The sequence below is a fragment of the Stigmatopora argus genome, chromosome 2, assembly GCF_051989625.1.
Source record: "Stigmatopora argus isolate UIUO_Sarg chromosome 2, RoL_Sarg_1.0, whole genome shotgun sequence".
NCBI lineage: Eukaryota > Metazoa > Chordata > Actinopteri > Syngnathiformes > Syngnathidae > Stigmatopora > Stigmatopora argus.
Window position 1 is genome coordinate 11,495,087 of NC_135388.1, and position 27,925 is coordinate 11,523,011.

A 27,925-nucleotide genomic window follows, 5' to 3' on the forward strand; every position below is an offset into this window, starting at 1 on the left:
CATCACATCACGAAGAGCAGAGCCAATATCATGTGGTGAAATCTTATTATGCGACCCAATGTTCACATTGGTAACCTTTCATGCCTGCACTAAATGGTAACCACGTCACCATGCGGCCCATTTTTACATTCTTTGAAATTCAAATTCCATCTGGTAATTGGACCTGAAGTCATGTTGTTTAACATTGAATTCTATCATATTTCCATGAAAGTCATAAAAAAATATCAGTGAGCGTTCCTCAGCCTTTCTTTTTGTGTAAAAGTCAAATTTACATTATGTGTGTACAGTCTTAAACTATGCTCCCGGTTTTAAGAAGATTAAGACAAAAGCAAGCAAAAAAATGCTTTCACCTGCAGTTAAAAGGTGTTTATTAGTTGTGTCAGGCGGTGAATTATTCCTCTGCATAACCTCAATCTGTCAGCAGTATTGCCGGCTGTTAAAGCACTGTCATAAAACTGCTCCTTTATGGACTCAATAAGCCACGGGGATTAACAGATGATACCAATGCGACTTTTCCTTTTATTTCTTTCTTATCAGGACATGCACTGAAGAAAATATACCATTATCTTCAATAAGCTTCTCCCCGTTTCTCTTTTCTACCATTTAAACTAGTGTCAGTTTAATATTCTTTTTAATTTAATTTCTCAGGAGATATAAGGGCCTCCTGCTTGTGCTCTTTATTATTCCATAAACCTCCTTTTCATGCCTTTGCTGCGCTGGCAACCTGTCCAGGGTTTACTGAACCAAACCGTTCAAGTGTTTAAATATTCACACTTGTATGTCAACATTGCTGGCGTATTGTCCCAACAGGTAGTGAAAGGGAAAGGAATGGCGCAAATAGATGAGCGACCTGTGGAATTCACAATAAACGTGCATTTTTGCCACCCGTTTTATTGGCATTCCAACCTGTTTGCTGCGAGGTGAGCGTTTTGACTGTTAAACACCTCTGACGGGCATTTAGAAAGCTCTTGGTGGCAGAATCTTGAGCACATGCTGCCGATGTTTTATGGAGATTGCGCCTTTCGCCATGGACCGTGAGCATATTTGTTTTTGTCACTCAAAATGCGTGCTACCGCTAAACGTCTGCCTCCTGTTCGTCTAATGCAGTGATTTTGAGAGAACAGTGGTTCGCTCTCGTGGTTCTCCAAAGACTACAGTTCATTTTAGGATGGGATCTATTGACTATTTCACAAAGAGAATATTGCATGACATACGCGTACTATACTTGGGTCCTCCACATTATTCTATAAGTAAGAACCCGAACGCACCGAATGTAAACAAGTCGTCGAGAGGAACGAATGGCAGCTTGTATCATTATTTAAAAAATTTGTTACTATAGACTGATTCAGACTCTACCATTTTGACCCAACAAAAAAATTAAAAAGACTAATTACCACTGTCTTTGTTTTTTTTTTGAAACCTCCGCACTGAAATGAGAGGGTAGACAGCTGAGCACATCCCATCATCACCAAAGGGCTCTGAATTTAAGCATAAATTTTGCCACACGTTTTAAGTGTCCAGGATCAATGCATCACTTAACGAGCAGCTGTCACAGGTTGTGTATTTTAGGCAAGCCTGTCAGTTCCATGCAGAGCCTGATGCCCTCATTAAAAGAGCCAGCTTTGCATGTTCAAAAAATAAAAAAATAAAACAAAAGTATCGCACGTCCTGCGATGTGAATATTAGTATAGTACAATAGTATCTTGGCGATCGACTGGTAGATCGCGATTGACATATTGAACTCCCTGGTCTAGATAATCCTTGATAGTATTTATCTTTTTGTGTCTCAGAGGCTCCGGGCCGAGGAGAAGAGGAGCAGGCCGACATGTCGTTTTCAGACTCATCTCTATTCGCTCACTGGGGCCAGGAGCTGAATGCCGACAATCGGCGAGTGGCGCTAAAGATGTTCCAGTACTACGGCTACAACAGCTACCTCAGCGACCGTCTGCCATTAGACAGGGCTATAGCGGATCTAAGGCCGATTGGGTAAGAAGCAGCTGGAAAATGGTTCAGCATTTTCACATCAAAGCAAAGCCGAAAGTACTTCGCTCTGTACATACAAAATCCCTGTGAAATGGAAACAGCTTTCTTTTCAATTTTACCCACAACAGAGAATATAACAAAAACAAGGCTTTATAATTGTAAGGTTTTTTTAGACAGATTATTTTTGACGCTCTCCCTTAAAAATATCAGTACAGTCTATTTTCTTTTTTGCCTGGTTTTCTCCATGTATTCTAAATAGTATATAGGTTTAAATAGTTCTTTGTCTTTCTGAGCCCAGTGATTGGGTAATGAGCAATACAGGATCCGACCCAAATTGACGAATATGTTCCGAAAACATAGTGTCATCTTTTACCATTTATCAAACAACATAACATAAATACATTAAGCAATATGTCGTGAATTTTCTAGTTCAATTCAGTTCATCCCTAATTACAGAGCAAAAAAAAAATTGACTGAGGTAATTTTTCACCATGACTCCTTTATAGGGTGATGTTACCAAGGTTACAGGAGCCTACAAGGCCCTGGCGCTAATTTTGGCACAGTTCAAAGTTCTGGGGGATGTTTTCTCCACTGCACATTGCTACACTCTTTCGACTTTCCGTTCCTTCCACTTGCCCTAAAAGATCTTTATATACTACATTGAAAAAGTGTTTTGGGGTGGTACCATGAATCACACATTTATCTTGGGCCTGTCCCAAAATATTCCTTAAAGACATGTTTAAACTAAACAGAATGGGTTGTTTCCGCGTATGAACAACATGATGTGATTTTGTCTAATGTGGCAGTGGCATGCAATGTTCATAAATAGCTTTGTCGCTGGAAGAGAGCTCTGACAACATTAATTACTCTGTGCAAACATTCCTTTTTCAATATTTCAAACAGAATGCTGTACACCCCATTAGGCAAAACCATCTGGTCATTAATTGTGTAAAAGTGTCCTCTCGCTTAACGTTGTCAAGATTGCACTCTGTTTTGCTTTTACCAACATCTTGAAGGTTACTTACCTTGCCAACTGTGTTCTTGTTCTCCGCAGGTGCAGTAACATCACTTATCCTTTAAACCTCCCGCAAGTGAGCGTCGTGTTCATTTTCGTCAACGAAGCTTTTTCAGTCATCCTGCGGTCTATTCACTCTGCCATTAGCAGAACCCCCGCACATCTTCTCAAGGAAATAATTCTGGTGGATGACAACAGCAATAACGGTAATCAACCAACAACTATAAATTAATACCATTTTAATAGAGGCAAAATGTATCAAATTAAAATGAATACAAACAGAAATATATTCAGATTCTTAACACTTTAATGTTGTTTTATTTATTTGAAATTTTAAAATTCATTCATTGACTGAGCCAACTGAGTATGCAATAAAGGGTTCATCATCAATTTATTTAGGGCTTAGAATGCTATAGTATAGTATGTGCACAGTGGAGGTTCACATTCACATTGTCTACCTTCTGAGCTATTGACTGCAAGACTGATTAAAGAGAATGGTTTGCAGTAATTTAAGGAAACATAAAAGACTTCACCTGTGCAAGCTAATCAGTGTTGCTCCCGTGGCCTCTGTAATTTTGTCAATTTAAAATGTTTTTTCCTGGTTTTCATTAATGGCTGACTCGACGTGATTAGGATAATTGCTGTACAGCAAATGTTTGTGAACCCCAGTTTGCCCTGGAGTTCAGTTCATACGATACACCCATGCGCTGAATTTGTACTTACCCTAATTTAACTCATATGGGAAACCATAATCACAATTAACATATGTGATATTTGATCTTTTAAGACTCTTTTAGCTGAGGACCCAAATTGCAAATATGGTACTTCTTGCAAAAATACAATGTATTATCAGAAATCGGAAATATGCCTCACATGACCCAAAGACAAAGGACGCAACAGACATCAATCAAGAACCCCCTTGCCAAGAATGGTCAATAAAATACCAACCCATCCATTTGCTGTTCCTATTCATATTTGTTGCGAGCTGGAGCCTGTCCCAGTAGACATTGTGCAAATGGCAAAATTTTAGTCAATCATAGGGTACATATCAAGACACACAATGCACACAGAATGTCAAAGAAACCAGCTGTAAAAGTCACGGGCAATTTCCTGTGCAATCCCTGCAATGGCTTCAGTTTAAACAAAGCGCGTAAACATTATTAATAATACAGCATCAAGGTCATGCTTTTGTAGGATGACCGTTTTAAAAGTCTCTCCATGCAACCCAACTTAGACAGCCATTAGATGTTATCAAGACGGTGCCGTGCCCTAAGAGAAGTTTGTTTACCGAAGTCAATAATGCAAAACATTTAGCTTGGCCTGTAGTGTTGTGGAGCTGAATGTAGATCAGTCTTATGTTGCCTTAACATGCTGGGATGACAACAATCCCACTCACGTAGGCTCTCTATTGCCCAATAGTTGAAGCTATCACCCTTATAAAAAAATACAAAAATAAAAAAGATTCAGCCCGTAAACCTGCACGCAGGCCGTAAACATGCTCAGATTTTAATTGGCATCGCAACAGCTTCCTCCTTGCAGTTCTCCAAGTCACGGACTGACATTTCGCCAATGGCACTGCACCCTGTCCGCCGCTCATGTAGTTGTTATGACAACACCTATGGAGCGTCTTTCCCAAAAATGTCATTAGCCTTTTGACTGGCGAAGTCGCTTCCATTGTGGAAGGCGACACATGAGTCACAGCTAGCCTATCAGTCACCCACCACATTACATTTGTCAACTGCCGATGTCGTTGTTCACGTCCCGCAGACATTAGCATGCAGAAGAACATGAAGCCGGCAAGGGGGAAGTTTGAGGTGGGCGAAGGGTGAATACACCTAGCTCATTCCTCCCTAATTGGAGAACTTCTCAAAATGTGGCGTGGAAAGACTTGTCAGTGCCAGACTTTTAACCTATCACAAGATTTAAGACATAAATGCTATTAATTCTACTGAAGCAAACGTGTCATCCTCTCAAATGCGATCTGACCGCCAATTTCAGGGTAATGACGAACAGAAAAATAAGACCTTCCCCAATCTGTCCATGAAATAAATGTCACTCTTTTTTTAACTGAATTAATGGATTTAAATTATGTCAGTTACTAAGATTACCATTTCAATATATCAGAAGGGTTATGACCGCTCACCTTGAAAGTTGCTGAAATAATATTCTTTTTGTTTATTCCATTGGTCCTCATAAGAGTCGCGGGGGTGCCAGACCCTATCCCAGCTGACTTTGCGCATCAGGCTGGGTACACCCTGAATTGGTGGCCAGCCAATCGCAGGGCACAATGAAATAGACAACCAATCATAGCTAGGGCCAATTTAGAGTGTTCAAATATCCTATCGTGCATGTTTTTGGAACATGGGAGAAAACCGGAGCACCCGGAAAAAAACCATGCAAGCCCAGAGAAAACAGGCAAACTCCACACATTGAAAACCCACCTGCGATCGAATCCTCGACCCTAGAACTGTGAGGCCGTGGCTCTAACCACTCGTCTGCCGGGCCGCCTAAAATAAAATATTCGTAATTAATATAATCTTATTCCACAGCAGGGATCACCAACTCCGATCCTGGAGGGCACCTATCCAGTCTGTTTTCCAAGTCTGTAATCAGGCTCGTTATCAGGCTTCTGGACAGCTTGCTGATGAGTTGATTATTTGATTCTGATTTGTTGGAGGAGGGAGACACGGAAAATAAACTGGTTAGGTGCCCTAGAGGACCAGAGTTGATGACCCCTGTTCTATAGGGTGTGTCAGCAATATTCAACTAAATGCAAATTTATGTTGGAAACTCAAAAGTACATCAAATTAGGGCTGGGCTGGGCCTGGTTGTTAATGTTTTTGTCACCTTGTGTTTTGTTATTCGGCTGTTGTTATGAGGAACTTCAGCGTGAAAAGAAATGTTTGATCGGAAACACTGTTCAACAGACAAGAGCAACAAAACAATAGTGGGGAAATAGATTCTTACTACTGTACAAATGCTCTTTTGTTAGATGTCAGTGGAACAACATTTGTGATTCTCTTCACCTACTCTAAAAACAAGAAACCTTAAACTGTGCTGCTGTATTATAGATGTAGTGCGACAGCACTGAGACAGCTCGAACAATGTCACATTGTTATTGCTCACCATTGTTCCATCTAAAATGCATTATTGGATTTAGCGCATGAATGCAAGTGCCTGTTGCTCCTGCTCAGCCCATTGCTTTCCATCACAGTGACACTAGTTTATCATTAGTGAAAGTTGGATGGCCGGTGGCCATTAGTCACTCCGGCTTTAATGAACTCTTCCTTAATATGAGTTGTTGTGACACATACCACGCCATCATTCTTATTTTTGAGTCCCGCACAAATAGAACACCTTCAGTAGGTCTGAATTGATTAGCGGGACAGAAATCTATTAGCGCACTGGTGCGAATGAATAAGCATCGTAGTTTTGTTCCACGCGAAATACAAAAATAAAACAAGTCAATGCACCATTCATTAATAAAAGTTGCATTGGGTTTTTGGATGGTTTGCATTCCACTCGGTGCCATTCCGGTTTGTTTTAGCTTGGTCCTTTTGAAACGCAAACTATTTGAGTGAGTGCCTCGCCCTAATAGCTTTACTGAGTCTTGCCAACGAGCGGAAGCTTGCCGAGGGGAACCATTAGCGCATTTCATGGGCATGTGGTGCCGGATCCACATTGCTGGATAACGACATCCTTGTTGGGCGGATGAGCCATTTGGCTCTAAAGTAGAAAATACCATTTTTAAATGGCATTCAGAAATCTTTCACCTATTGCGCTTATTTGTTTACCTCTCCAACATTTTATATCAAAGGTTTCCAAAATACTGGCGTTATTGGCCACTGTCTATTGACAATTGACACGGGTCGTGTCCAGCAATATCTAAATTCATATTAGATGTGCTACTTTATTTTGTTATTACTTGAAAGAATGCCATTTTTTCTTTGAATGCAATTGCTCGCGGCTCATGCTCTGTAATAGTTACCAGTTACTATTTAAGTTAACCACCTAAAGATATGGCTGAAAGTAACAAATACAGATGCAATAAATATTTCAAATATTTTGTCTGCTGGTACAGTATATAATAACTTTCCAAAAAAGGACATTTTAATTGGGTAAGATTTGTTTATTGTGAATGACAGTTGGTTATAATTTGTTATGAATACAATTTTACATTTTTTTAAATCAGTGTCAGGCACTGTGACATTATGTACAGTATATACTGACATGTAGCTACAGTAATAATGAAGCCATCAACCCTTCAGTTCGGTAAATGCTCACCAATACCAGCAGAGTTCACATTTGCAGAAGCCTCAGCCACGTGACCACACAGTGCTGGATTTTTTCCAATAAAGTGATGCCCACCGGAGGAGAACGTGGGTGGAAGTTTATTCACCAACACTTTTCGCTTGACTTCATTCGTCATCTCCAGGAGCTTTCAGAGATACTGAAAAATGTACGTGCGCTCGTTTCAGAAGAGCTGAAGCAGAAGCTGCAGGATTTTGTGTTGGAGACCAACAGCGAACGGCCGGGATTCGTCAAGATGGTGCGGCATTCCAAGCAGGAAGGCCTGATCCGGTCCAGGGTGAGCGGCTGGAGGGCCGCCACCGCTCCGGTCGTTGCCCTCTTCGATGCCCACGTGGAGTTCAACATCGGCTGGTGAGTCACTCGTCGGTTTCTAATTGGAACCACTGGATATACATAGTAATGACTTCCTGGCCTCTGCTTAATGTGTCTGAGAACAAACACCGCAGTTATCATTTGTATTCGAGTCGACAGCACATTTATAAATGTGGTTTCCATCTGTTGTTAGTATTTAGCATCTTTGCCCAAAATTACATGAGGGCAGTTGCCCATTAGTCTATCAGATGTGCGATTAAATGAATTCATCTCCATGCCCTCTCATAAGCTCCAGCATGATAATGAGGGTGATGAGAAGAAGCTAGTAAATGCTCCAATTATGGGCTCACTTTCTTGTCTCATTTCAAGGGCTGAACCCATTCTTCATAGAATTAAAGAGGACAGAACTCGCATCATCTCCCCTTCGTTTGATAACATCAAGTACGACACATTTGAGATCGAGGAGTACCCGCTGTCTGCCCAGGGCTTTGACTGGGAGCTGTGGTGTCGCTACCTCAACCCCCCCAAGTCCTGGTGGCACCAGGCAAACAAAACTGCTCCCATTCAGTAAGTCATCGTCACCTGCTAATAAATTCACTGGCTTCGTGTTCATTTTTTGCTGTAGCTACTGTATAAAGTACTTTAACTTGCTGACTGCCGTTCACGGCAAAAGATGTCCAATCTATTTGGCGGCGACCCTTCACTTGACATTGGTGAATCATAACCTGGAATAGAACCGCTGAGCCTTTGTTCCCAGGACAACTACCAACGAGCAACCGCTAGTGGGAAAACATATTAATTTCATTTTAAACGGATTGGCTTCCATAGTCGACGATAGACGTCCATTCCATTGTGAATAGGAGGGATGGCAGTGATCAGTCACAAATTGTCCCTCTGAAAGCAAGAGTAAACTAACTCCATTTTTATCATTAATTAATTGGCTGCCATTGATGGTAACAGTCATCCAACCCATTATGATTGTTCAGATCGCTGTTAATCAAAATGGATTGAATGTCTATCACTGTCGATGGCACTTAATGGTGATCATTCCGGGATTTTATTCCGTTACTAATGTACTAATGTATTTTTCCCCTCTATTCCACTTTTTCAATGGCAGCCAAATAGTTACTTAGTGTTGGAAAACAATAGTTACCGCCTGTATGTATCTGCAAGCAGTGTACTGTCTTCCAGTAAGAGTGGGGAAACAAATGAGCTACTTTGTGCTTCCCAACCTCAGCATTTATTATTTATCCATTGCACAAATGTTTCCATCATCATCTCCAAGGCTGCATCCTGCTTTAGTTTTGTTTTGTCCGTTGGATTACTGCGCAAGACAAAAAAATGACCTGTATGCCCTTGCATCTATCAGGAGCCCAGCACTGATTGGCTGCTTCGTGGTGGACAGGCTGTACTTTGAGGAGATCGGACTTCTAGATGAAGGCATGGAGGTGTACGGGGGAGAAAATGTAGAGCTGGGCATTAGGGTGAGTAATGCTGTCACCTTGTGTGGCTATGGACCATTGTTCATCCGTGAAATATGGGCAAAATTACCAAAGCTAATGGGTGTTTGTGGAACAAGGTCACCCCAGAACTCACTATATTCACTTTCCGTACCCGCAGTCTTTTAAGAAATATCGATCAAGACGGACACACTGAGGTTAAGTACTGCGGTTTGTAGTTGCGACTGCCATTATTACTACATAGCATCACACATAATTGGTTTTGCCTTTATCACCATATCTGGAATTCATGTATATCTTTCAGCTTTTTCTCCATAGAGTCTTGGCTTTTATTATAGTGAGCAAACCAATTTTGGTCATGCATCTTGCAAGTGGTTTATGGGCCAAAAAGAATGAAAACTTGCCCTGCCATTGGCTGATAGCCAGTTTTGGGTCAACCCTACTTACTGGCCATTGTTGGCTGGGATAGGCTCCAGCACCCCTGCATGAGGATGAGCAGTTCAAAAGATGAATGAGAACTGACACTGTTGCAATGCAAAGTGAACAACACACCATCTTTCCATTAAATGTCCACAGACCCCTGTTTTACATGCTAAAATGTGACCGAGATAAATAATTTCAAAACTTTGCCACAACATTCAATGTGACCAAAATAACCTGATTAAAAAAATATATGTAATTGTTTTCAAGAGGTGATTCAACAATAAACTGAGATTGTATGGTTGCACTAGTAGAATTGTGCAGTTATCCAGGTTACTACTATTTCTACAAATAATTCAAGCACTAATTTATGGAGACGTGACCTAAACATTGTTGTTGCTGTTTATTATTGCTGATCTTTCCTTTTTCCTAGTCAGAACTTTCCAAAGAAAAAGACCAACCCCATGAACGTTGTAAAGTGTTTGCTGTTGAATTCATCTTCTAAAGATGATAATGTGATGCAATTCAGAACAAGTTGATAACCATAACAACTATTTTCATTTCAATAAACTGCTGCTCTGCGCACATTTGGCACACAATCACAAAACACATTGCAACAAATTGTGATGGAGTTCATCAATTGTTTCTTAACAGACCACAGAATGCCAGTAAATTTGGGCTCGGATCCTTGTAATGACAAAACATTTTAGTCATTGGCCTTTTCGAGTGAGTAATGTGACATTGTGTTTTTAACAAGAATCAGGGGCTACTTGAATTTATTTTCGATTTGTGTGGAATTTTCTCTTTACTGTACTGCGAGTGAAAATATACTTCTTACACAAATGCCCTGTAAGAGGATCTTCTCCAGAGTTGGAGAGAAGTGGTCATGACATGTTTTTGCTGTGCACGCACCAAAAAAAATACATTTGGAAGCTGGCAAAATGAATTTCTTCCCCTGTTAAACTCTAACAACGTTGCACTGGCTTTTATAAGAGGATGCTGAATGAAAGATAGGTCATTTGTGACAAAGATGGCCAGAAGAGACAAGGCTCGTGCTGAGTGTTTTTTTCTAGGAATGACATTGTCCCTTAGACTCAAATGGCACGCTGTTTACTTGCGCTGTTTGAGACCGACCCTTTGCCTGCCTCCAGGCTGACGGTTCAGCTATGGATTGGAAAAATTCAGAGCCTACGGAGGCTGACATATCTGCCGCGTGCCGGATATGCCTTCGCAGCAGCCGCGAGCATGACTGGCAGCCGAAGGATCCGCAGAGACAAACTAGGCCGACAGCTACAGGCTTTGGCAGAGGCTTGAAAGTGGCGTCCTGGGTAAAATGAAAGGGAAATTTTACCCGTGGTGTCTGTTGTCAATCAGTCACTGCAGTCTAACGAGCTACACTGACACAATTGTTTATTATATGTGACTGCCTCGAGAGAGAGGAAGTTGGTAAATGCCCTAAACCACAGAAACTTGCCTTTTGTTGTCGCACTGATTTCCTTTTTTTTAAATGAGCCGATTTCACTCAAGTGGTAATTATAACACGGTTAAATTTTGCATCATTTTATAAATACGTTGCATAGAACTGAAAGCTATTAATTTTTTCCCTCTTATCTTTAAAGAAAGGGAAAGATGAGATATGATGATATTACTAAAAGGAATTGGATTAAGGAATTATGCAAGAGACAACCTTTATATTCCCATGTTGTACCATTTAATTTAATCTAAATGTAAATGCCATCGTAGTCTCTTGAGCGTAATTCTGGGAATGGCGGGTCTTTTTCACTTTATTACGCCAGGATAGGTTTGGCTTTTTACACCACTTTATTGATTGAATTGAATTGCCTGTGGGGCTCGGTTCACTTGGGGATTTCGGGTTTGAATCCCACTGCAAACAAACATGAAAATTGGGAGAACTTCTTCCTTCAACTAGGCTCCAATACCAAAATTGCTAATCAACCTCTCATCTGTACTTTTGAAGCACTCGACATCCATACAGTTTTACTACACTGAATACCAAAGTAGTGCCGATTGCTGCATGCCCGGAACTAAGCAGCCATCATCACTAGTTTCAATTATTCCCTGGAAATGTGTACTAACAATGAGGATAGTTGGGAGCAAACAAAAAAAACAAACTACTACAATATGCATGAAAATCATGAATATTAATTACAGCATAATATTGTGTGGTATAATTTAAAGCACTGTTTGGGTGTGTGTTAATGTGACACAAAAGTACCATTTGAAGTAAAGCATGCTGTTGCTCTCTCCAAAATCAATTCATGAATTGAATAGTGTACAATGTTGGTTGACTCTTTTTGGTGCAAAATACAGACAGGATATGAAAACGGCTGTAACCAGAATAACAAACATAACGAGTCTACAATAGCTTTCTAACAGTGCACATATGTAGCTATTATTACCCAGTTATAGGGCACTCAATGGCTGCCATTCACGGCATTAGACGTCCAACCCCTTTAGGAATGTCAATGACAACGAAAGATGAGCATTCACCAGCCTACCATCCATTTTTTTCTAGAATGTGGGAGGAAACTGGATTGCCCAGGGAAAACCCACACAGGCATACAGCGAACGTGCAAACTCCATACAGCCCTTTGATCTCAGAACTGTGAAGCAGACGTGCTAACCGCTTTTTCACTGTGCCGCTTTATAACAATGTTAGTCAATAAAAACGAAAAAATAGTAATAGCTCTAAATAAGTGTATAAAGGGTTGTTGTCCAAAAGTTGTCACTTGCCTTGAAAGGGTTATTGTCATTGAGCGACATACGTCAAGGCGGCGTGCCCTCAGCAATGCGCCGTTGGTGAAAGGCAGAGCTGCCGCTTTTCAACGCACCTGCTGGGGTTATTGAGTAGTACTGAGAGAAGACTAAAACCTCATCGTGGAATCCCCGCAGAGAAACCACTGACGGCGGGGACAGCAGAGCAGCAATGTTGGTTTAGTGAGATTTCCTCTCCAACTTTATCTTGCGTCCAGTATCCGAGACATAATACAACAAGCTTCCTGCAGTGAAATCTTGGTAAAGCTATGCTTGCTGTGCTGCAAAGTTATTTTATCTTCCAAATAAGTCTTTGGACATATTGCTTCAAATAAACTCTGGATGGTTCCCTACGCAAGAAGAGCACCCCATGCTTCAAATTACAAGCGTAATGAGTGTGGAAATCATCCTGGTGTAAGGGAGCTAACTATATTTCAGAGGTGCTTTGAGATACAAGTTTAATTTATTCGTTGACTGTCTTCAAACTCATTAATTCTGTCAAGGCTTTCTCCAGATGAAATGCGGATGCTGGGCTGCTTCGGCCACAGCGGAGTCAACTGGAGCACGGCATCAGTACAAAAGGGGGCGGGGGGTGCTAAAACTGCCACTTATTGAATATTTCACAATACAGTATTCATTTCCTTTCTACAATTAACTGGGTGACATGATAGTGATAGGCATTCAATCCATTTCAAATGGATTGGTTTATTTCTGTCAGGAAAATAAATGGCCTATTACGAAACATTCACAGTGGGGATTGTAGTCGAATCAAACACGGCTTAGCTCAAGAAAAGATGCTGCAGACAAATGAGACATGGAAGGAAATACATATATCATGCTTCCCTTCCCACCACACACCATTTCCAAGATTTGATATGCCCTATTACACGACGACAGGTTTTGTTGCATTTTGTTTTGTCTCATCTGCGCCGTGACTGTCGAGCCAATGTTTGGAATAAAGATGGGGCTTCATTTGTATTTCTTCCAGTAACTCAAAGCGAATTGATCAGAGTGAAAGGGTTGAATGTCCAAACTCCTTTCACTTTTATTTACAGTCGATGGGCTCAGAGTTGAGTGGTAAAATACTTTTTCTGCTTAGACCACGTATATTAGGAGTCCAAACATATTTTTCATTTTATGAAGAGGCAGCTGGGTTTAGATCATTGTCATTTCTCAACTGAAAAGCTCAGCTTCGATTCCTGCATCGTCTGCAGCACTGATTAAGTATCGCTGAGCTAGATATTCAAGTCGCTCCTCAAATGTTGACTCTACGGCCACATTAGGCTCTATTTTAAAACCCACTCCACGTTGCATTGTTGTATTGCTGTAGGTATAAGTATAGCATCCCCTCCCAAAATGCACACGGTCCTGCTGAATTTTTTTTTAAATGGATTTGAATATCCTCATCACAAGCTGAATCTGCAAATTGCCATTGACTGCTCCTTGTCTTTTTCTACCAGAAGCTGAAAATGGGCACACTCCAAATTTCATGGACGCCTGGTTTGATCACACCATTGTGCACAATGACCTACATGACGTGTTGTGACTTTGTCCTCTCACAGTGTTTAGAACTCATCTGATGTGCAGCTCAAATGTTGTTTTTTACTCATAGGCTAGTCATTTTGATTCATTCGCTCATGTCTAGTTTACAGATAACCTAGCCTGTAATCTTTGCTCATTTCAGATTTACTCACTCAACCAAAGATGAGCAGACAAACAACAAAAAGCAACAATAGGTAGCACAGTTAGACAACAAAATGGTGACTATATATCTAAAAAAAAAGTCCACCTGATTGATCAAGACGCATGTGATATTTGGATTCACTTCAAAGTCTCTTTACTTCAGCACTGCACCAATGCATAAGACCTATAAAGATTCTGCATCGCGACCCACCTTCAGCATCCTGCAGCAGCATCCGTCACTAGAATTTATCTTTCCCAGTGCTCACATGTTCCAAAAGAAAAAAATATTTTTATGCAAGAAGACCACGCTGTTAAGCAGTGAAGCGTAGCTCATAACAAACCAGACTGGTAAGATACAGCTGCATTCCCCTCAGCACGTCTGTGTATGCGTATGCCCAGCTTGCATAGCAGTTAATATTATGGATGATGTGGGTCCACATGGATTATAAACAAAAAAATGTATGCATTATCTAAATGAAACCTGCCTTTTGTTTAGATTATACAACTGAACACAGATCACATAACAAAATGCATGCACAGAGGAAGTATTAATGTTGGACAAATGCAAATTAGACAAAAATGTTCTATATCCTTACAAGTCCCTCTATCATGGATTTTTACTCTGTAAAAATTTTAAAAAAAACTTACTCCCTGACCTACTTTCACTTTTGCATTCCGACTCATCACACGACAACATCAACAAGTCTCAACTACTGCTTTCCATTAAGTCGTATAACCTATATGGTAATTGTTGCCAAATTATTACATCATCAGTTTTAACTATGTAGAGACAAACCTACAAAAATGTTTCATTATCAAATTTCAGTAGTTATGCATTTGTGAGTCTTGAAATCTGATTTTTGAATACTCCTTGACATCATTATTGAGTAAAAAATTGCGACGGGGGGACTTTAAATGCAGGGATACCTAATCATTTATTAGGGAGACTTGACGTTAACTCACACTACTCGACTTAAAAGCCTTCTTTTTGTGCAAAAACATTGTTAAAGGATGGCAGAGTGATGTGAAAAAAATTGTGGAGTGGCTGGTAAATGCTCTGATAGTCGACAGTCGATGCCAATTATTTGTACTGCTCTGGGCAGCAGAGGAGGCGCAGCATTACCTTGCATGTGCTTTGATGTGAAGATTTATCATAGCGGGCTGAGAAAATGCAAAATGATTGCAGTGGGAAATATTTTTGGGGCCTTTTGGGGAGAGAACATGTCTTGGTGCTTTGAAGGATGGGAGATTGGGTGCAGAGAGTTGAAAAAAAGAATCCTTCAATACAAGAACTAGAAAATGAAATTTCTAAAGTACTAATTCCATCGCATGTTCATTGAAATGTTTCTTTGAATATGAAGGGGATATTTATGGTTTCAAATTGGGCTTCTTTCAGGGCTACACCCAAAGTACTTGAACATTTTGTAGTGGAGTTCAAATAAAGAGTTTACACAGACCTGATCAAATGTAGGTTTTTTTAAAAATTGATTATAAAAAACTAAAATCAAACATTTTCAACCAATAGTATGGCTTAAAACCTTCAATTAAAATGATTTTTTTAAAGCAAGAACAAATTTGGTGTGTACTTGGAAAGAAAAAGTTGGAAAGAAGTACTATGTCATTAAATGATACGTCACACGCACGATGTTTATCTGTAAAATGCAGCCTACCTCAGCCACTTCTCTACCTCAGGCCTCCAACGATGACTCATGGCATGACTGATGGATGAACTCGCGCTTCCCCGGTTTTGGGGGAACGAGCCAATGCTACAAAGCACTTTTCGGCCTGTCAAGATAGAAAGTCGATTTGAAATTGCATCTTATTTATCTGCAATGAGTTAAAACTTGAAAACTCACAGATAACAGTGTGCAGTCTGCGTGAAGACATTGAGAACATCATTCGGGATTTTTTTTAGCATTAAACGCAGATTACAAGCAATTCTGCATGGTTTTCACATGTATTATATAAGAAACATGTTGAATAGTTCTCATTTTATCTGTAAAATGAGAGCAAGGTAAAATAGCAACTTTGCAAGTTTGCTTATTGATTTCACTGTAAGCATAGCCTTAAAAAGTGTGTCCCTTTGAATGAACCTGTCACCTGTAAAATCTGTGTGAATGATTTTGATCCATGTATGGAATTTTTTCCCCTTGGAAATCCCAAAAATCTGACCTTAAGAGTGAAAGTTTGAGCCTAAAAAGATTTTATTTTTTTCATTATGTCTTCCATGAAATATAAATGTGAAAGATATTGTTTGCTCTCTTGGACTCAGAAGCAATTTGGGGTGTCGACTGAAAGCTTTCTCACATTTTCACTATAAGCACAACAAATTACAAGCCGCAATGAGGACATACTATTAAAAAACTGAATTATAATCTAAAAAAAAGTGCATTTCATGATTGGGTTGTGAAACAGCAGCAATTGTCCCCGCAGAGCTGATTACAAGACTGCGCAATATGAAAGCTTTAAATGATTCCGCTACACGCAGCGCAAGCACACATTGAAATTCTGACGAAAGTGCCGCAATCACATACAGTATGCAACTTAACTTCAACCATAAAAAAAACTTTGAAGAATCTGGTTATCGTTGGCTAATGGACCCTCAGAAGTAATAGTGACTATTCAAATGAATGAATCAAATAAATATTCCTTTACTGCACCATTATTTAGAGGAATCACGCTGTTAGTATCATCATCGGCACAATCTGGTGCACTCTTTGTGCCGAATGTGAACGTACATTTTCGTCACTTCCTTTTAAAACTACATTCTTATCAGTAGTCACTATTGCTTGAGTGTCAAGATCCAAAGGCAAACAGTACCAAACCTTCAGTCACTCTTCATTATGTCACAGTTCAGTGTCATTGGATTTTACAACATGGATTCTGGCCTCTGTGTTTGGAATATTTAGCATCTAGAAGCCTGTCCTCTGACAGCTGAGGCCACAAAATGCAAGCACGCTGACAAAAAAAATTGCCTATGAACAGAGGCACTCTCCACTCACTATAAAAAGGCTCCTCAGAAGCTCTCACACATTGAAAATGGCAAAGCACCAGCAAATTGAAGCATAATTAATTGGATTTTTTTTCTACACGGACAAAATAGCCTTTTTTGTTACAATAATAAAACACTGCCTCTGAAGGTTTTTGCGTGAGCTTGGCATTGCAGTTTTCTTTCAAAATTTCTTTTGTCATTTTTCTTTCTGTGTCTTTGTTGCCAGGTGTGGCAGTGTGGCGGCAGCGTGGAGGTCCTTCCCTGTGCCCGCATCGCCCACATAGAGCGTGCTCATAAACCTTACACGGAGGATCTGACGGCCCACGTACGACGCAATGCACTTAGAGTAGCTGAAGTGTGGATGGATGAGTTCAAGAGTCATGTTTACATGGCCTGGAACATTCCTCAAGAGGTTAGTGAGTGTCTCCACAAGGGCCTGATACACCTCGGGGTAATAAAGAAGTCAAATATAATTTAAATTGTCACATACTATATGTTTTTATATGGTCTAACGCTTGTTTTGTGAGGAACGATCATCTATTGTTGCTGGTTTTGAATACGCCTGGTGGTATCTTCTTGTCAAGTATGTTTAGGAGTTTCATTTAGGCACAAATAGTGATTTTTTGCCACCCTGTCACAGGTATTATTTTGCTCATGGTATGCAGAGCTCGTGTAATTTTTCTTTTTCAATTTTCCCTTCCAATGATGTGATTTATTATACAAACAATCGTTTTTTTCAGCTATATGCATCATTTTTGAAAGGGAAATTTAGGACTAAAGTTGCTCTAATCCTGGACAGAGACCCAACATTACCTGAAATTCAGAAAAATCACACATTAGGCTATAAAATTCAATGGTGACAAAATCTAATTTCTTGAGTAAGGCAAAATGTGATGGACAAAGTTGCCTTTATGTGAGTTTTGAAAGTTGCTTGACTTGGCGGTGAATGAGGGGAAGGTGTTCACAATTACGTCAGTGCAAATTGCTTACTTTGAATTTGCCATTTTGCGTGTGTTGGCAAAATTACCCACACCCCGCAAAAATTGAATATCTATCAAAGTTGGTTCATTTTTTACTCCTGTCACATGCGAGGTATTAACATTCATACTAAGCAAGCAAACAACAACTGTTGTCTTCAGGCATCCTGCTTACACTATGCTCCTAAAGTTATTTAAATATAAAATACAGAGTAATAACTTCCATTCAACCATATCAGATCTCTGTTCTAGCTCATCCAAAAGGTAATAAATTTCTTCCCCACTAAACTCCTCCAAGGTCACCTTTCTGGACCTCGCCTTGTACACTCGGGCAGTTATCTGGAACATAAAAAGGGCCTTCCCCAAAATGCACCCGTAACATTGATAGATCCGTTCATTTGTATGTTAATTAAAATATGTTCAAGAAAGTCACAAGTTCTCTTTTACGTTTTTTGTTACCTTTAACGTATTGTTCTCTCCGCCAATCTTGATAATTTCAAATGATGATGATGACAAACTACCCAAAAAAACAGAAACTAATGAGAGTGAGAAATCAAACTAAATTGCATAGCCACACATACTGTATTTAAGGGGATGGAATGTATAAAATGAACACTACAACAACAATAAACTAACAAAGACTGAATGAAAGCAGAGAGCAAACTACAAACAAATTGATGAGACAACAAGGAACACCTGGATAGACCCAGGTGATCGAAAGGAAGTTGATTGGTTAGGTTCCAACTCTTAAATTGGGAGGGTCTAACAAGCACAGGTGGAATTGTAAACATCATCAGCAGTCAAGAGACACGAGAAACAAGACGAGGGAACACCAACAACTATAAACCCAAACAAAATACAGACAAATAGTAATTAACATGTTAATTATAACTGAACCAGACATTTACTTCCCACTGATTGCAATTTGCAAACAATAGACACCTTTTTGTTCTAGATGCCCTGTGCAACATGTCCTTTTCTCAACAATAATAGCATAAAGTGGGTTTCCCAAAATGTAATGCTCATCGCAACAAAATATTTAGGACTGTCCTAATGCAACAAAAACCATTAAAGAGCAGACAGATACACCAACCTATCTGATTTTGCATCTGAATATGAAAAGAAAAATATAATTGTCCTGTGATGGCTTTAAAGAGGAATAGTATTGTCTCTTAAGGGAATTAAGAGATTTTTTTCTTCTCTTGAACAGAATTTAAAGAATAATTATATCAATTCAAGATATTTTATGTTAATTGTGTCGTCCCTTTGGGGGCTTCTATATATCTTGTTGAATAGAGGAACAATCTGTAGGCAATTTATTCAGTCAATAATGAGGCATTTAACTTGGGCTGTACTCACTAAGCATGAAATTTAGCCGCAACCCAACAAATTAGGCACGAGGCAACTCCTAAAAGTGAAACACAACAGCATGATTCACTTTTAGATGTTTTTTGGCCAGCCAAGAACCTCAGTGGCACCGTGCTTTTAAATGCATCTTTGAATGAGCCACAAAAGATCAGCATCACTAGTGGGGAAACGAGATCGACCACAGACTGAGCCAATAAAAACGCTAAGTGTGGAAATGTGGCAAGAACAACAAATGTGTAATGAGGGTTTTCGCAATCGCAACAGACGGTTGTGCTGCAATTTACAACCTTGTCAATTGTGCCTAATCAATGTTTTGCTTTCTATGCATTTTGAATCCAGGACTCGGGCATCGACATTGGGGACATTGCGGGAAGGAAGGCTCTAAGGAAGAGGCTACAGTGTAAAACCTTCAGATGGTACTTAGTCAACATCTACCCTGAGATGAGGATGTACACCGAAACCGTCGCATACGGAGTAGTAAGCAACTCCATTTTTTCTTCACCTCACTTTGTGTGTTCCTAAATGTCCTTTATTCAAACTGCCTCATATGGTGAATTGAAATGAATTCCCTGCCACCATCTAGCGTTTCTATCGCCAATTTTTGCTTCCAAGCAATGGTTCGTATTCCGTAGAAAACGAGCCACTCGTAAATTAAGAAATGTGCTTGTGATCGGAGAATGAGAACTGCAATCACCAACACAGCAGGGTTCTGGTGACACTTACTTTGTTTGGATCATTTTGTTGATGTGCTACCGTTCAAAAGTCCAGAATCACATAGACGATTTTGTGTTTCCTCTGCTGGCTAACTCATAATCTAGAGCTTCCAACACACCAGAATCAAATAATTCAGCTCGTTTTCAGTCTTCTGGACAGTTCGATGTGAAGTATTAATTAATTAATCATCCCTAATACCCACAAAAGCTTGGAGGGTGGATACAGGGCCATGCTACATAGCTACCACATTTCAAGAGGATCACCTCGTGAATGATGGAGGAGTAGGACTTCAAAGTTAGTGAAGCAACAACGGAAAAAGAGCAACTCCTTGAGGGGTGACTTGACTGGCCTTCAGCCTTCGAAAATCAATATTTTTAAATGTATTAATGTCTAGACTATAATATCTTCATTTCACCAGTCATTTGCTAAATAAAGGTTCGACCTTTCGTAAAAAACACAAAATTTTCTGGAGGACCGACCTTGAGCGTTTGAATGGAAGCAGAGTGGTTGGTTTAAAATAAACATGTAATATCTGCATAAAAGACAGTTACCGTATTTAGCTGGTCTAAAAACATAAACAGTCACCTGCTAACCCAAGGAGCAAAAGCTGCTTTTGCTCACGGCTCAACCTTGGCAGATGTCAGGTGAGTGCCGTGCTACTTGAAGCTGCAGAAAATGCTAATCCAAATGGAGGATTTTGCAGCAGAATTATATTATCAGGCGAAGTCACACAGCTACCTAGACATATGCTGGCTGTTTTTATAGTGGCCCAAGCTGCAATGTCTCTCTTCTCCCACTTTTCATCTGAGATGCTCCCTAATGCACAGTGACAGTTGAAGCGCACTATTACGGCCCCCTGTTGTAACGGTGATTTGTCCTGTGCAAACTGACAAACGGCCGCTGGAAACCAAGGAAGCAGGCCAGCCTTATTACATTAATTCATGTCTGCAGACCTCATTATACGATATTTGCGACATGAATTTGATGTGCTCGTCAGTGGTGGCGGGTTGAGGAGCCACGACGGCGCTTGATTTCCGTTGAGTACGTGAGGACAAAAAATGAGACCTACATTTTTAGCAACTGATCTTTACAGTGATCATTTTTTAACATAGAAAAGATTATATTTTATGTTGCACTGTTTAAGCTATGGCTGCCTGGCAGACAAGTGCTTAGCGTGTCCGTGGGTTCGATCCCATGTCGGTCCTCACTGTGTGCAGTTTGCATGTTCTCCCCGGGCTTGCGTGGGTTTTTTCCAGGTTTCCTCCCACATTCCAAAGACATGCCTGGTAGGCTGGTTCAACACTCTAAATTGCCCCTAGATATGAGTGTGCGCGTGAATGGTTGTCCGTCTCCTCGTGCCTTGCGATTGGATGGCCACCAATTTCAGGTGGTGCCCGAAGTCAGCTGGGATAGGCTCCAGCACTGACCGTGGACCTTTGTGAGGCTAAATGGTTCAGAAAATCAATGGATGAATATTTAGGCTATAGTTTTTTTTTTTACAATTAACAGATATTATAAACATAAACATAGACATACGTACAATTTAAATGGGTTTTCTTGGCGTCCAAAAAATGGGACTTTTTCCATTTCGTGTGACTTGTAGTTGGAAAAAATTGGTACTTCAAAGCATGTAGTTATCTGTTAATTTTCCAATCTCATCAAAGTCCATCTCCACAGGTGTCCAACATTGCAGTGTTTCTTTTTTTACCACCTAAAACGTGAAAGGTTTCAATTTAAGCTCTCTAGAAAGGCCTTGTGCTGCCTGCGGCTGTACTGATTAGAACATAAAGTAAACGTCTAGAGCCAGTGGGAAGTGGAATCATCTCTGGCATTGTTCCACTGCTGTTCATTCTGCACTCTCAAAGCACCATTCTTGGAGCTCCTTGTGGTGCACCAATCAGGCAGACCACGCTCTAATAACTCTGACAAGAGCATAGGTAATGCTGCAGTGTTTGCATTTTTATGATGCAAAAATCCATATTCTAACATCATGACTCCCGTTCTATTGTATATGCTTGATAGGACATTCGTATTTGATAGTTTTGTGTATATTTGACCTTTTCAGAGTACTCAGTCTTATTATAAACAAGAGTACATCATGCGATTTTTTTGTGTGCCTATTTTATCCACCTGCTACCATACACTCTAAAGTTGTGTGAATGTGTTTCACAGCTCAAAAATTCTCTGAAGAACGATGTGTGTCTGGATCAGGGGCCCGACAATGACAACGTTCCCATCATGTACCTCTGTCACGGAATGACACCGCAGGTTCGAGCTCTTTTCTCATCGTTTTTCAAACAGTTGCTTGGCTGCTGCTTCATTTGTTTAAAGCTTAATTGGATTGTTTGTTTTAGGATAGGTCAGCCTAAATAACCTCAAACGGTAGCACGGCTTTATTCTCATATTTGCCAGCCTCATGAAACTGCTATTGATCCCTTCGTTTTTAGTCTGAGCTGATTGTTTTGACCTTGGTGGGGCAATTGCAGTAGTAGTAGAAAAACAGAACTGTGTTCCATTAGTGAGCTAGCTACTGACGAGTAAGATAACTATCTTTACTTATTTTGACAGTTTCTGTACTAGTATCTATAGATGTCATGAAGAAATGGAAAAAAAATGTTACAAGTCAGTAAGATTGATAGGTTTGATGGATCATGTTGCAGAAAATCCCTGCAAATGGCTTTCCACCAATTCAGGGTGTCCCCGCCTGGTACCCGTAGTTAGCTAGGATAGGCTCCAGCAGCCCCCGCGACCCTTGTGAGGATAAGCGTTTCAGAAAATGAATCTTGCAGAAAATGCAAATTTATGGTAATGAAATGTATTCAGTGCATGAGCAGGAGATTTAAAAATCAGTTTAGACAGTGAACTCATTGTAAATCATCACTCACTCACTCCCATATGTAAATGCAAAGGCTGTTTCTTTTTGAACTGAGATTATTTCCTCACTAAATTCTCAGATGATCGGAATCGCAAGACTAAATGCAGTAAAGCCGATTCCCTTGAAAAACGTCCGTTTGGACGGATTAAATATTTATGCATACTCCGAATCCCATGTCTTTTGTGTTAGCTGCGGTCTTCGTATTCCTCATCTAGCAATGAATTGAAATCAAGTACGATAAATAGGTACATTTGTATTCTTCCCAATACAGCAATCCATAGTGAAACCTTGTTTGAAAATAGCACAATCATACGCCAAATATAATTCAAAACTCCCTCAATCCTTCTTCTGTCCTCCCTCTCTGACTGCCTCTTTAAAACCAAGTTTTAATGTTTTTACAGAATGTGTACTACACAAGTACTCAGCACCTCCTGGTCGGTCTCCTCAGTCCCACGGTTGACGACGACGACAACAAGTGCCTGGTGGACGTGAACGGCAGGCCACGCCTCATCGAGTGTGGCTACGCAGCGGCTAAACGCATGAAACTGCAATGGATCTTCACTCAGGTGAAAACAAATGTTCAGTCGGGATATCAGGCAACAAATCGAAGGATCTGATTCGCCCAGATCACAAGTTCTTGCTGATTCGCCTAAATAAAAATGACTGCAAATTTCCTGAAATAGCCTCACAGATTCTGAGATTGGATTGGATTGGATAACTTTATTCATCCCGTATTCGGGAAATTTCATTGTGACATTAGACAGAACAACAAAGCAAAAGCACAAAGTACAAAGCAAATCGAAGTCAATGGGATCATTAAGAATCACCAAATCAAATCCATCACCTGGTGGCTTCTGGTTTCCCTGTGTGGATTTTACATGTTCGTCCTGTGACTGTGTGGGTTGTGTGTGGGTGTGTGCATGGTTCTTGTGTCCTGCGATTTTCTAGAAACCTATTCAGGGTGCACCCCGCCAACTGCCTGTTGTTGGCTCCACCGATCTTCATAACGATTATTTTGTGAATTGTTTACTTTAAAAATATATCAAAATTGATGGATGGCATACTAGTCAACCTCGGCCAATTGCTCCCCTAATTAATGATCGCAATTCCCCTTATTAAGCGATAAAAAAACGTACAAATGCAACACGGCACATATTTACTCACATAGGTGGCACTTAAAAGTCAAAAATTTTCTCTTAAGTGCCCAATCAGTATGCACTAAATTCAAGATTCTGTAGATGTTGCTGTATGACGCTGACAGCTTGACTGTCTAGGTACATTGCTTGCTGACGCGCTGTGTATAAGGCGAATGCCCGTGCGCACATCATGCTTAAAGCATGACAGTATTAGCAGTCGACAATGATGTTTTCATCTGCTACCAGTGGTCCAGACGATCCGGATTAGAGCGGAAAATGGGTAAATCCAGATCGGTTTTACAAGAAATATACTTTAAAAAATTAAAATCCTGTACAAAAGTTGTTATACGACGTACACAATTGGAAATGATCAAAAAACATAAAATACGGGAAAGATGTATAAGGTGACAGGTATGGGATGGGATGGGATGGAGTGGAGACCCCAGAGATTTCACGTTTGTAGCCCAAATAGACCTTAATAGCACATTTGCACCCAATCTCCTGTTTTGATCTTTTCAGGGAGGATCCGTTCAAAACAAGAAATCAAGAAGATGTCTGGAGCTCGTAGCAAACAGTGACAACGAGTTTGGTTACCAACTGGCTTTGCAGAAATGCACTGGACAGAAATGGTTCATCACGAACATGATGTATAGCAATTCCCCGTGAGCATAACTGACTGACTACTTAGTTCGTGCGTGTAATTCTGCATTCCAGACAGGCGGTTGGAAACGCCTGACTTCATGCCATTCTGGAATGTATTAAATACACCAAACCGGAGCGGGATATGCCGGAATTTTACACAGTAGTTTCACCATGATGTCTTTGATGCTCAATAATATTGCAAATTAAAAAATGAAATATGCTTAAGGACAGATGGGATGCTGATTTTTTAAATGATATTTTTATGACAAGCTGGTATACTTTGTATAATTAACATAGTCATATTTTCATTGACTGGAAAATTTGGGTAAAAATCTGAGGGGGGGGGGGCTTTTTATGGCTACTATGTAGCAAACTTTTCTTGCTGTAAGTATTTTATTTCACAGTCTCAGGTTTATTTTGTGAATTAGCTGTATAGCAAGTGGAACAAGAGAAAAAAATGTTGATTTTTTTTTTATTGTTAACAAGCTGAATATTTGTAATATATGACAATAAATCAAAAGTTAAAATCCAAAGCCGCACGAGCCTTTTTAAAGAAGTCAAAAAAATCTTATTGTCGTCCACTTACCAGAAGCCCCTTTAAAAAAGTGATAACCAAAACGTACTTATGACAGCTTTTGCAGGAAAACGAAAAGAACCTACAGGGAAAAGTCTGCTTTGAGGATTTGGGAATTGCGAGCTTTAGAGCGACAAAGGAAAGCCGAGTAATGAAATTCATGATGAAAACTGTGACTTTGTATAAAGAAATGTGAATTGCTATTGTGAAAAGATGCCTCTTGCTTTTTACCGTGGAGAGTAGAGACAAGAATAGGAAATAGATGTTCCCACGCACATATTCAGGACATCTCACAATCTACAGTAAGGAAAGAGATGTCAGTGACTCGTGACAAATGCGGAGGATGAAAAATAGGTCTGTTCCCTGCGCCGACTATTTGGCGCACCTGAGGAGGCGACTGGTGGCACAGCCTGTTTTCAAAATGTCAGTCCTCATTAGAAACTGCATTGGAGCAGAACTCAACAGACCATTGCATTAAATATACATGGGAACCCACTTTCATCAAAAAGACCTCCTTCGTATGCACTTCTTGATGCGAGCATGAGTCCATCTGCAAGCTCAATCAGACCCTTCAAAAATTTGAAAAATTAAGCCACTGTCTATTCTGCGCTTTTGAACACAGGGGGCATGTCTGCTCAAAGCGCCGCTCAACCATCAAATACCACAAATATATCAGGGTGGCTTTCCCCACTGCTGAATAGGCATTTTCCTCTAGTACAGAGAACTCTAAACCAGGGTTGACAGAAAGAAATGGACTAGTTTACAGAGCCCAAGAAGGCTAGCTTAGTTACTGCTGGCATTACTTTTCTCTGGCAATTTTTTGTGATTTTCTCACATATATTTTCCATAAATTGTATGGTTTTTTTTTAATGTTCTCATTTTTTATGGATGTAATTAGAACAATGTATGGATGTGAAGTAAGAATAGAAGGTAAATGAATGGAAGGTGGTTAGTATATCCCATCCTAAACATTTTGTTTTGTTAAAAGCAAACGGAGGCAAAGCCTGACAATTTTAAATTGATTGGTCTAGAAGTGAAAACTTAATCAAGCCAAACGTGCCATTTGTCTAAATTAAGCGGGAATTGGATGTGAATGAAACTAACAAGACTAAGAAGTATTGAAAAAGGGTTTATTTATTTTATGTGGGTTTTATTTTGTGTTTTTTTTTTAAAGAGGACAAAGCACATTAATGAAAATGGAAGTGTGCCTGATTGTAGCCACAATCAAATTTAAATAAATAGTACAATCAAATTTAAATAAATATTTTGCAGAACGCATCAAGCAATCTAAAATTAACTGCTGGACAAAAAGTCCAATTTAAAATGCAGTTAAAAATAAAAACATCTCATTCCGATCATTTAAGACACAGAATGGCACTTAAGCACTGCTTATTTATTTCTTCTATTGAGCCGACATTCTTCTCAAAACAAAACAAATATGTAATATAAATAGTTATTTTCAAAACTAGTTGGTGAATAAATTCAAATTCATGAGCAATTGTCCTCATTACTGTTTTGACAGTATTCACTTTAAAAAGGTGTGTAAACAGTGACATCTACTGGTCTAAATAAAAACAAATTAGGAGCTAAATGTATTATCAGCAAGTGAATAGTAGTATTTGGAAGGAATCCTACTTTGTAGCATTGATTATGTTTACAAATATAAATAAAATAGTACTACAATAAATTATTTTACAGGTATGCGTAATTTTAGTGACTGGTGTTTAATCTGCCACATGTAAAGGTCATCCATCCGGTAACAGTAATAGAAAAAATGTTGGTGAGCGATCATTTGTAGACATAGTTTATGGTCTTTATATGAGCTGAACAGGGCACATCCAAACAAAAATGCCTGAAATGGGAAGATAAGAGTATAAAGCTATAATTTTTGCCCATGTTTTTAAGTGTTCAATCTCAACTTTGTCTATCTGAAACATTGCAGTGCAGTGTTAACTTTAAAGTGGCGATAGGGAAAAGTTTTTAGGTATTTCAAGGTGAATTTATTAATATATGGTGGATATAAACATTTGAAGTCTCTGCAGCTTAAAGAAAAGCTCATGTCAATTATTTAAATATTGATTTTTTTATGGTATGAGTGGTCTATTGATGAGCAGAAAGGCAAATGAAGCTGATTAAAAAACATTTAAATTATTTTTAAAAAGTAGTTAGTGTCATGTTTTCTCTATTGAATCAATAAGAAATAAACTTTGTGCCACTGGGATAAACCAAAAATAGACTTGCACTTGACCCATAGTTTGTCATAATGTCATAAAAGTCAACCAAAAATTACAGGGAATAAAATCTAAATATAATACCTTTAACATAGTTATGCCTCAGTGTTGTAGCAATTGTGGGCTCAAACAGCATAGGCCTATGAGATATGGATAAAAAAGCAGAAGTTAATCAAATCCCAAAAGAAGAACATTAAGTTTATGCACAATATAAGTTTTAGTGTGTTTATAGGTCATAACCACTTCCTCTTCATGAATTCTGCTTTTCTGTTGCCAATAAAAATAGTGTACAGAATAGTGGAATGACTTCATTTTTTTTTACAATATGAAATGCTATATTCAAATACAGATTCTTACTGTTGTAATATAAAATATATGGAAAATGATGATGAAATGTTCACAAAATATTCATATCAAAATGTTCAACTACATAACAGATTCCAAGTCTCTGACTTGG

The 27,925-nt window shown here is 39.5% G+C and overlaps 1 protein-coding gene and 1 long non-coding RNA gene across 4 annotated transcripts in view; one reads left to right on the forward strand and one right to left on the reverse strand.

The window, feature by feature from the left end:
• Positions 1-25,196, forward strand: part of galnt18b (UDP-N-acetyl-alpha-D-galactosamine:polypeptide N-acetylgalactosaminyltransferase 18b) — a 42,720-nt gene extending 17,524 nt beyond the window's left edge. Inside the window, exons 2-11 of one of the 2 annotated variants that reach the window (XM_077623582.1) lie at positions 1,791-1,986; positions 3,038-3,204; positions 7,477-7,660; positions 7,991-8,188; positions 8,991-9,105; positions 17,178-17,363; positions 19,636-19,773; positions 22,183-22,278; positions 23,287-23,451; positions 24,541-25,196. In XM_077623582.1, coding sequence (XP_077479708.1) covers positions 1,791-1,986; positions 3,038-3,204; positions 7,477-7,660; positions 7,991-8,188; positions 8,991-9,105; positions 17,178-17,363; positions 19,636-19,773; positions 22,183-22,278; positions 23,287-23,451; positions 24,541-24,687 — 1,592 coding nt within the window. In that variant the 3' untranslated portion in view covers positions 24,688-25,196. The remainder of the gene's footprint in view (positions 1-1,790; positions 1,987-3,037; positions 3,205-7,476; positions 7,661-7,990; positions 8,189-8,990; positions 9,106-17,177; positions 17,364-19,635; positions 19,774-22,182; positions 22,279-23,286; positions 23,452-24,540) is intronic. The other variant, XM_077623591.1, reaches the window with a different exon arrangement.
• LOC144091349 (uncharacterized) lies at positions 10,277-27,610 on the reverse strand. 2 transcript variants are annotated; one of them, XR_013305665.1, is made up of 3 exons: positions 27,553-27,610; positions 15,630-15,744; positions 10,277-10,825 (listed from the first exon to the last, which is right to left on the reverse strand). It is a non-coding gene; the product is annotated as an uncharacterized LOC144091349 (long non-coding RNA). The 2 variants fall into 2 exon arrangements; XR_013305666.1 differs by lacking the exon at positions 27,553-27,610 and adding an exon at positions 18,388-18,534.
• Between the last annotated feature and the right edge of the window lie 315 nt (positions 27,611-27,925).